At 38.9% G+C, this 11235-nt stretch overlaps 1 protein-coding gene across 1 annotated transcript; it reads right to left on the bottom strand.

Annotated features, from left to right (window-relative positions):
* Window positions 1-443: 443 nt before the first annotated feature.
* On the bottom strand, window positions 444-9547 carry LOC112556117 (caspase-3-like). The gene is made up of 9 exons (XM_025224806.1): window positions 9416-9547; window positions 8994-9137; window positions 6855-7038; window positions 6155-6261; window positions 4953-5141; window positions 4514-4730; window positions 3991-4284; window positions 3676-3785; window positions 444-2445 (listed from the first exon to the last, which is right to left on the bottom strand). Exons 2-9 carry the CDS (start codon window positions 9129-9131, stop codon window positions 2281-2283), a joined length of 1404 nt encoding a protein of 467 aa, XP_025080591.1. The 5' UTR covers window positions 9132-9137; window positions 9416-9547; the 3' UTR covers window positions 444-2280.
* Window positions 9548-11235: the final 1688 nt, after the last annotated feature.

The following is an 11235-nucleotide window of genomic DNA, read 5'->3' as shown; positions in this document are numbered from 1 at the left end:
ACCACGGGTACTTTAATGCGTGAACTAATTACGCGCGACGGGTACCCGCGGACTTTTTGGGGTACAGTCGCCAAAAAGGTTGAGAATCTCTGGTCTACGGTACACCAAGATGGTTGGTTGGTTTATTTAATAGAAAGGTGCTTCCACACTGAGGTGATTTGGTGCTCTCTAGAGGGAGGGGGAAGACCGAGTACCCCAAGAAAGCCTCCGACGCCCAGCCAACTGATGTCCCGAGACGAGATCTGAACCCTGAACACTGTAGCCATGACAAGGGTTAACCACCCCACTAACGGCCGCCTCTGGTATACCAAGACAATACCAGTGTCAGTCTTTAAAGGCTGGATTAACTACTGATACACATTTAACATGACGGCCTGTTTTCAAATCTGTTTCATCCAAACTGAAATATGAAAAGTGAACACAGTACACAGTACACAGTCACCATGTGTGACAGGAGGTCAAGTTTTATACAAGATTTAACTATTATTTAAATCATCAGTACAAGTAGAATCCACGCATTATCACATCGTTATGTCACCCTTGTGACAATATATGAAGCCCCATGTTCATGTTGCGACCATCAAAAGTCAAGTTTACAAAATTGCATGCATCTCACTTCAAAACGAATGAAATGTAACACCTCAGTGATGAGACATGGAAAGTATTACCAGACAATATAAATTAGAACTTTTTTTACAATCTTTAAATTATTTATTAACCCGTGTTTGAAATTATTCTCCTGATATACAGCGACTGCATGAAAGTTTGGGGAGGTCTAATAAAATAATAAACGTGTTCTCATTGCTTCAGACAAGTAGGAGACATGGACAGAATAGGGAGGACGGAAGGAGAAACAACTGTGCAGACAAGTAATAAAAGACAAATATAACAGGAATCTTGGAACAAACAGTAAGGATGGAGCAGTCGACTGACCATAATCACAACTATGTTGATTGGTGTAAGAAGTAGTGTTGATGGACCATGTATGTTTAGTGAACGTTTACAGGGTGGCGGGTAGATGGAGGATATGCAAAGGAAGACAGTTCCAATGTTCCAGTGAACATCTGGTTCCATATACCTCTGTACGCTGGAATTTGTCCTGAGAAGTTATAATTGCAATGTTCGAGAAATGAAACAATTATTTTCAGCAGATGCATTGTTTTGTGAGGCCTGTTTGACAATATACATTTTCGCTTTAAATAAGTGTATTAACCATAATACTCTTTTACATTCACTATTTTAAACACCAACCGTTACCATGTGATTTTTAAAAAAAAGTCTTCCTTCACAATTAAAAAAAATTCTTTACTATTATTTTCTTTATTATTACTGGTATTTGTTGCCTATGTATATACACAGCCAGTATGATGTGTGAATGATTTTCTCTTCAGCTATCTCTCTCTCTTTTACACACGCGCTAAATGTGTTGTAAGTACCGAGTATGTTATGAAAATAATAATTAAAGACAGTGTTTGCATCCAATTCCTATTTAAAATGTAGTTTTACTCACATAGTAAGGCAGACAGAGCTCATACTGAAATTGCTAATAACGCACTGGGTCTACTAGTTAACAAATAATTCCAATACATAATATTGTAAACAAGAAGGAATAATATTCTTAAACATCTATCAGTGTAGTCCTATTGGAGTACAGCCAATACTTGTTGAGGGCGAGTTTTTATTTTAAAAAAGTTACTATACAAAGAATCAATTCAAAAATATGTACACACTGAAACACATCATCATGATGGACTATGATGTACTGGCCAACGACACAAACAAAATCTTCTCTCCTCGTGCAAGTAATTTTTATTTGTCTCCGGCGGTTTATACATGGAGGAGCAGCTTGGTCGTCTGCTACAGTCGGGTTCAAACAGCTTCCGGCGCCACCTTGGAAGATGAGGAATCGAAAACCTTCAATCACTCACATGAAATAAAAAGTTCTTGCGGTTGAAGTTGTTGTGTACCTTTGTGTACCTTTGTGTACCTTTGTGTACTAACAATGCCAGTGGACAAGGCGCCTAGACCACGCCCTAAGCAGATGTGATGCTTTGTTTCATCTGACAAAGCCACTATTCGTGGAAGGCTGCATACAGTACGGCAGGTTAGTGCATTTTACAAATACTTTAAATTTACTTCTCGGAATACTTAGTTGCAAGGCACCTGTGTTTGTTTGTTTGCAATTGTTTGTTTGTTTGTGAGTGAGAGAGAGAGAGCAGCGCTGTATTGTGGTTCAGACAGTCTGCGCTCTACCCATGTGGTTGGCTGTCTGTTCACCGCTCAGTTCTGTGCTTGTGGTTCAATGCTCGTCTCGGGGCGAGGAGAGGGGACTTGCTTCTTCAAGCCAGGAAAGAAGTAGAGTTCTTTGGTGAGTTTCGAATTAAATCCAGACACCTGCTTATATCCTCCCTCCCTGGTCTCTGCTCTGCTGACCAAACGATTCACCTGCAACACAAACGAACCCAAGCTTCGTAAACATGTACGTGTAGAAAATATAAGAAAGTCAATGCCATTGAAGAAATAGGGATAACAGTCCACACAGCCATGCTGGCAGAGTCCACCTGTTGAATGACTAATCGGGATCCTTTTTTAGATAATGGAAGAGAAAAGGGGGAAGACGATTTCAAATTTTAAATTAACTGTTGCAGGCCAGCACTTCACTTCCCGAGGTCACCCGGCGAGTGGAGGGACACCACGTGTGTAAGGGGGGTGTGGAGGCTGAGTCTGCATAGAAAGGTGTGATGTTTGTATTTTTGTATATCTCGGGCTTTTTGTATATTAAATTTTTGATTTATTTTTTATTAAAGATATTATGAGTAATGTGTTCTCTTTGTTGTAGCTGTCTGCGGGGCCGGGAGATGGTCCGTGAGTGTTTGGATCTGACTAATGCCACGGACTGATGGGCCTGGCAGATGCCATGAGAGTTTTTGTGTTGTTTTGTGAGTTGTTCAGTTTTTACTGGTATCTTGGAGTATATGGCCCAGGAAAACAACACCTGACCCCAAGAGGCAGCGTTTGACATATCAGAAGGAGACTTTCAGGGTATCACGTGGACACATCAGTTGTGTTTTATTTTGTTTATCTCTACACTTCAAGATAACTTGTGTGTGTGTGTGTTCTAGATATATATATTTGGATTGTGGAACATTAGTCCCAGTGACTATTGATGTAGTGAAAGCAGTGTTGTGCCGACCTTTACATTTTATTAGTTTTTAGTTTGATCTTCAAGAAAAGAAACTTTCTCTCAGGACTGCTTTTAGAATTAGATATCATTAACAAAATTAACTGATGTATATGTACTAGGGAATTATTAACATGTTTTGTGTATTTCTATTAGTTCAAATTTTTATGTATACATCCTACCAAAGAGGCAGAGTGGTTTTGTGTAGAAAAGAAAGCACAAATGTCCAGGCGTGATGTGCACGCGAGTGTCTGTAACATTATAGACTACAGTTCCATAGTTTCCATGTTCAAGCAGGCCACAAAGAAACAAGGGAAGAGACCGCTGTTTGTCTATGTAAGAACGTTTTTTCTCCCTTTGAGCAAGATCGCACACACACTCTACCCTTCCCCACAACTGTTGACAAAGGTAACATTAGATGTCACCAAAGTATGAGTTCATACCGGTCATAAGTATGTTACAGGTGTAATGATAGCTGCAACCTTTTCACTTACTTTAATCATAAGATGTAACAACTCATTTTTATGAGCAAACTTGGAGAAGACATAAGCAACAGCTTGGATGAACCATGACCCAAATTTAGTATTGCGTATGGACACATAATCTGAAACAAAACCGTCATGCAGATTAAAATAATTACAACTGGTCAAACAATCCCCTCTCTGAAAACTCATACAGAACCTGATGAATGTCTACATGAATGTATACACACTCCATTTGCACAAATGCATGTATTCATACACAACATGTGCATGCTTCTGTGCACATATACTAGCCCTAAATTTATATTTAGTCTCCCATTGTCTCACCTGGTGAAGTTGCCATGGCTAGAAAAATGTCACATTTGGTTCCAGTCTTTCCATTAGACACATTATCGCATTGCTTATTCAGCACATTATCTACGAGATTGTAAAGATCCATAACATCTAGTTCTTCCTTGTGTTGCACAGCATCCTGCATGGTCATATTCTTCATGTGATCTGCAACAGTACTGACATCAGCACCTGTGCTGACACCATCACCTGTACTGACACTGTCACCTGTGGGCATGTCTCCTGCTGCATCTCCCAGTTTCACCACACTTACTCCTTTGTCGTACTTATCTGAAGAAGAAGAAAGGATGAAATGGCTGGAAATCTGTCCTCTAAAATGATGCATTCATTGTACCTTATAATACATAAGTACATAATACATTGTACCTTATAATACCTTATAATACATAATACATACTGTGAGGTATGTCTACACACCAGATTTCAAGCATTTCTGTCAATTTTTATACAGCTTTCCATCTACATTGATTAGACAAACAACAAACACGGGTACACTTACTTCCTTGACAAGCTTGGACAAAAAATAGTTTAGGTTTGCCAATAAGTGTGGGACACCTGACTCCATCCATGGCTCCAATTATGTCCTTAATTAATATTTTGTCGCCGTCTACCCCGAAGACAACACCTTGCTCTCCATGACTCAGAATGGCACATGCGAAACAGTCAAAATCACGATGACTTTTCCTTGCCACTTCTTGCAATGCATCTGCAATTTGCTGCAAAAATACAATATAGTGAGGGTTGGCTGTCCTGGGTTCAGATCTCATCTCGGGCACATTATTCTTTCTCTGCATGTGGCACATGTTTACAGGTCTGGCTGCCTTAATTGCTACATCTAGGATTAGTTGCTGTCTCGTGGTAAAACACCAATCACCCTCCCCTATGTCACGATGCAAGAAATATACTTAGCTAGCTTAATTAAAAGAAAACATTGTTACCTTGGCGCTACAATTGTCCTTTATCTCTACTTTAAAATCCAACGCCTCAAACAGAGAATGAAGTGCAGTTTGATCAAATTCTGTTCCATCTCTGTCCGCCAGTTTAATGCCAGCTGCACGTGCAGCATAAAAGTTCTGGTTGTCAATCAGCAGAAAGATCCCACGTTTTGCCCGGCACATAGGGTATATCTGCATTTTACACAAATAGAGTGAATTCTTTCCATTTAACACTTTCATAAACATTTTATTAAAGTCACTATTGAATATACACACAATAATAGATGTAATTTAATATTACTGTTCCTGACAGCTGTGCACACCTTAACGGTAGATGTACACTTTCACAAACATAATAGTGATGATTATGTATGATGTGTATACCTTGCCTAACTGAAGAATATACTGCTACATAGAAACAGTCCAAAATATTATTAGCATCCACACACACACACAAATCTCCTTACACTTAAACAGAACAACTGATCTAAGACATAATTCATACAATTAAATATTTTCAGCATTAATAAATATCAGTAAATACAAAAGCTTGTCCCTGTCATTATACATACTAGGTTTATAAAGACTTCTTCAAACTGCATTGTCTTACACCTGAACGTTAGAGAAAGGGGAAGGGGGCGACTCAAGACTATAGAGCCAAGAGGATCCAGCCAGCAAGAAGTTGCTGTGGTCATGGCAAGGACAGAACTAAGGGAAGTAACGAGTATTTTTCAGGCAGTGAGGAATTGTGCTGATCTGATGTAGATGACACACGAACTGGAAAACATTATTGACATGATCTTTCACAGAAAGTTTGTTGCCTACCAAAATGTCTCGATCGTCATTACATAACGGAATTTATCCTATGGGTTATTGATAAATAGGAGACTAATCAGCTGAGGAAGTGAAATCAATCAGCAAAAGTTTAAAATCTGAGTCATTCAGGTTTAAACACCAGAAATATGTTCTTCTGTGGAGAACAGAAGGAAATCGATGGAAGCTTTATTAACAGAAGAATAAAGCTGCCTGTCCTCAACAAAAGCAGCACGTGAGAGAGCATGCAGTCCAATTATTTCTGTAAAACCTAGGTTGAATATAAAGAAAAAGGAAAGCAGAGGACATAGGATTGAGCTACTAACTGCCGCAGGAGTGTATATTCTAATAAGACTAAAAGATAATAAAAAAAAAACAGTTGATATACTTACAGATACCTCATCAGAATATGCATTCTCAAAATTTTGAATCATTTCTTTGTCAGCAACAAGAGATACTTTTATGTGATCAGGATCATGAACATCTCGATCTGGCCACTCTAGAAAAAAATGTTAAAAAGTATTTCATTAAAAACTGAAATGCAGATAAGTATGATCAGAAACATCTTGTGTGTTCTACAATCTAAACAGAAGTTAACTGCAAACAAACACTTTTGCAACAACTGATCAGAGAGTCAACAAAATCTTGTATCCAAATTGATAAACAAACTGTTAATGCTATCTTATCATCAGTACATGAAACCAAATTCAATAGCAGACACAATATAGTATATTAGTTATAAAATTGTGTCCACTACAAAACACAGCTCCTATGTTATAGAACACTGTATGTCAATAATAATGATGATGAAAAAGCTTGTATTGAATGGTATTACAGTGTCAGAGTGTATTCATCCTGCAAGACACTATAGAAATAATAAAACAATAAAATAAGATAATATTACAGATGTGAAGAATAGAGCATAAATATTGCTCAACTACGTCTAAAATTTGAATACTTGCATATTAGGAACATATCCATGGCTTAAGATGAGGCTCTATTGTTCTGCACTTTAGTGTTTTATTGTTTCGACAAACCACACCAACCATCAACCCACTCACAAATATTTTTTTTAGTTAATTGCTCACCTACTTTTAGGTAAGTCATCATTTCTGGTCTTGTGCTGTCCCTTTAGTTCTGGTTTGAGATAATCTGCTGCATCAAACTCTTCTTGTTCTATTAGAACATCATAGAATGCATCAAAAGCCTCAGGCCCACGCCTGGGCAACAAATCCATCAAGGCACGTAGTTTGTCTGAATGCACTGCATTGCCCTGCTGTTCACAATGGAAAAGTGTGAAGAAAAAAATGTGTTACTGTATCTCTAGACAAAGTATCACAACTATAAAACTGTGTCAGTCATGAGGAAACAATTTTAGGGAGGAAGTGAACTGCATATAGTTCACTATTATTATGGTAAGTGTACCATGAAATCTTACCATAATTTAATTTAAAAATATGATTAGCAATAAAAAGACTGGTAAAGACTACATGGTCATAATTACCCACATGTTCAGGTCTTATGCTTTCCTCTAGTGTTGCTGACAAACTTTTAGACATTGGTTAAAATCATTTCTCACTCATGCCATAACAGTATGCTTGGATGCCACAAGATTTAAAAAGCTTGAAATTTACAGTCATTATTTGACTCACACACATTCTCATAGTTTTGATATGCTGGGTATCAGAAGTGTGTATGACTCTACACTCGTATGGTTTTGGATATGTGTGGATGAATCAGGGTGTACAGAATGTGAGACTCTTCCTTCGTATTTTTAAGCAACGTCTTATCGACTGTTACAAACAAGACTGGCATCAACATGTTGCAGACAGTTCTAGGTTTACCGTTTATGCAACTTTAAAACCAAGTCTACAGATAGAACCTTATCTGCATATTGTTAAAAATAAGATTCTGAGAGATTCCCTAATTAGATTCCGTATGGGAATTTCTGACATGAAAACTCATAGGTACAGATACGTGACTACTACAGAGCCAGACCTCAAATGCCCCCATTGTCAGACAGCGCAAGACGATGAAATACATCTTTTCCATTGCCATCTTTTAGAGGACCTGAGACTTACATTTTTGCCAATTCAATATAGAACCCAACCATCATATTTTACAATTAATCTTTTGTTTAATGATGCTTCACACCTTAACTGTCTTGCTAGATACCTGTACTATTGCTTTAAACGTCGTAAAGTTCAAAGTGGTATTGTTTAATTATTCTGTATTATTTTATGTCATTGTCCATGATACGATATTACGATATATTACACCAAAGTTAATAGTTGATGGTTAAACCTCATGATATTGTAACAAGCTGTACTCATCACCTGAATGTTGAGGCCACGTGGCCTGAGTCAATAAAAAAATTTCGTTCATAGTTTTGATGAGACAAAACTGTATATAAACTTGTGATTATAAATTTTCCCCTAATCTTCACTCCAAGCAGTCAACATCAAGTTGAGGGAGGACAGCCACTGTCTATCTTTCTTAATAAACTGAGATGTTTTGTCAACCTCCATCACTGCACTGCAATTATAAATGCTGACTTAACAATGTATTTTGCAACTGGATGTATCTGTGTACTTCATCCTCATCTGTGCAATGGATTTCCTTGAGCTTTCTCTACCACTGCATCCTAATGCATCAGCAATCTAATGCTCAGTTGGTTAACAATACAGACACAGGTCAACATTATCTACACTGCATGACAGCACATAAACAGGTCAGCATTATAAACACTGCTCAACATTATCTAGTAATAATAATGAGTCTTTATATCGTGCCTTTCCAGAGATTTTCTTATAGCGCTTTAGGCAAATCATACATAGACTAAATGACTAACAAACCATGCACCCATATTCACATATAGCAGACACACTTCTACAACACACACTCACTCATGCACAAAGTAAATGACAGACACACCTTATACACACTTCTACAACATACACTCATACACAAAGTAACTTACAGACACCCTATTATACATGTTCATGGTCAGGACAGGGTCACAGGCCAACAATTAATGAGCGTGTCTCCTAGGATTTTTTTTTTAGGGCAGCAAGTTACTGCTGAAACAAAATGCTGACTTCAGACAGTAACAGCTATTATGCCATGCTCTGCTGTCATTCAATCATTCAGTATACTTAATTGAAGGTATTCACCCTTACATCATTTACTTCTTGTACAATCAAGTGAAAGTTAAAAAAATAATCTTCTTACCACAATTCTTTCTTTCATGAGTCGAGTGATTATATTTTTGGTAAACAGGCCATCGATAACTCTTATCACATCTCCCACAGTGTTCAGAAGAGGTAACCATGCTCTCTGGAGACGATCTTTATGTTCCTTCTCCATCATAGTTTGCTGTCAGTCACCACAAAGACACAACCACAGCAATGTCTGCAATCATCTATAAAACACTCTTCATTCTTACTTCATTATTCAATGCTGTGCTACACACAGTCATAAAACTCACTCACCATATGCCTTCAAAAAACTATAGATTAAGTAAAGACATTATTCAGAATAATGTTAACTCTTTAGTTAAATATATGCATACAAATATCTATTTTAAGTCTTAACAAGTATTGCTTGAAAGTCATCACACACACACAACTACACGAAGGTATACGCTAGCTCACTGTCGAAATTTTGACACCAAGACTGAAAACATGATCGAGAAGCCTACATGCACTTATCTTCCTCTGGAAATCCCTCACACGTTTCCTACTTTCGCTTCTCTCAGGAGATATAAACAGCTGTCTGTCTATCAGTCTTACAATTTACCAACTGTACAAAATGAACAAATGTAATGTACACTGCTAACTATACATACCTACACAACTTACAGTTGTCACAACACCCAGCAAGCACCGTCACTATAAGTTGTCAGCAACACGGTGGGTAAGCGATGGCTCAGGCCGCCATTAGTGTCGGGGGGAAGGTGTGCAGCTCACAGCACTGATTGCACAATCTCACCTGCCCTTCCCTCCTGCACCTCGGGTGGTGGCGTGAGTGGCAAAGCACTGCAGTAGGTCAGATACAACCTGCGTCTCTGTGTTGAGGCGAATTAAGTACATATTGTCATCATTATTAACGTGTACCAACCTGCAGTACTGATCATGTGGTCATCGGGGAGGACACAGCAGATATATATATAGTGATAGTCTTCCCAGGGAAACTCTGGTAGCAACAACTTGAAGAGGAATGGAGAGCGGCATTCCGCTAAACAAAATGAGGGAGAGAGAAGAAGAGCAAACCTCAACTGAAGGGACCTCGGTCTGTGAGTCCTGCTGTCAAACGTGAAAACCTCTGAATGAAAAAGAGGTAGAAGTATAGGTCTCATGTAAAGCGATGACAAGAGGGAGAGAAATGATCGAGATCCTATACAGAGGAATTCTTCAAAGTTAGCTCGGATCCCTCGACAGTGCCATTGAAGAACAGAGACATGATTACCTATGAGAGTAAGATGGGGAGTGTCTCAATGAGAGGGAGATGGCAGGGGACGACGAGACGGAGAAGGCAAAGTGACAAGTCACTCACATCCATTCCTTGCATGCTCGCTAAACAATCAGAAACAGACCAGACCCACATGTGTGATTTTGAGTAGTGGATTTTTGTGGTATTGTTTTTGTTTTGGACTGTGTCAGTCTAGGGTGAAGTAGGTTTCAAGAGATTGTGTAATATTAGTGTTTGTGAGTGATGTCAGATGTCAGTTGTGATGACTGTGAGTGGGTACCATCACTTCCTGAAGAGTGTGTGAGCATAGTGTGAGAGTGGGACGGGGCCCTCAGCCCTGTCATCTGTTTCAATAGACACAGAAGTAGTCGGAGGTTTTGTGACGACTGTCGAGTAGGAGGTGGAGCCTAGTGTCGAAGTTGCTCCTGATGGAGGAGCCACCCACTACGCGACGGCGAGCATCAACACAAGACTTGTCAAATCGTCAAAAGTAATCTGCTGGTCTTTTTGTTTATCAATAAAAGAGAATCCTAGCTAGTCCGTACTTGCCTCTAAATTGAAGATAGTAATTGCAGTAAAGCATCAAGTGAGTTGAGGTAAATGTGTCCAGCTAGAGGTACTTGCAGAACCAATGTATAGTTGAAACGTTTCATTTTGTTTTCTAAATTAGAGAAGTTGAATCTTTGACACATGTTAAAGCTCTATTTCCCAAAACATGAAAGCGTGCGCGCCTGATTGTGTTAGTGTGTTGCCAGTACACAATCATCAGAAGGAAGGTGCGGACACCCGAGGCTCGTGACCTTTACTGTCCTAAAGGGGCGTGGCCGTGACCTCCTGACTTCAGGCTCTCATTATTATAATAGTAGTGATGCCTCGTTATTCTCTTTGATGCTATGAACTGGAAACGGCGGGAGGGAAGCTAGGATCTGGTGCTGAACAAAACGGAAATGAAATACTAAAACACACACAAACACACACAAAAAAATGAAATCGCCGCAACCGT

This window comes from Pomacea canaliculata, linkage group LG2 (genome assembly GCF_003073045.1).
Source record: "Pomacea canaliculata isolate SZHN2017 linkage group LG2, ASM307304v1, whole genome shotgun sequence".
Taxonomy (NCBI): Eukaryota; Metazoa; Mollusca; class Gastropoda; order Architaenioglossa; family Ampullariidae; genus Pomacea; species Pomacea canaliculata.
This window is presented reverse-complemented; position numbering and strand designations above follow the sequence as displayed.

Bases quoted from the DNA above. Each gene is read 5' to 3' on its own strand.
- LOC112556117 (XM_025224806.1), bottom strand. From the start codon at position 9,131: ATGATGGAGAAGGAACATAAAGATCGTCTCCAGAGAGCATGGTTACCT. The intron at 7,039-8,993 runs GTAAGAAGATTA...CATTGTGAACAG, and splicing joins TCATGAAAGAAAGAATTGTG to CAGGGCAATGCAGTGCATTC. The intron at 4,285-4,513 runs GTAAGTGTACCC...CTTCTTCTTCAG, and splicing joins TGTCCAAGCTTGTCAAGGAA to ATAAGTACGACAAAGGAGTA.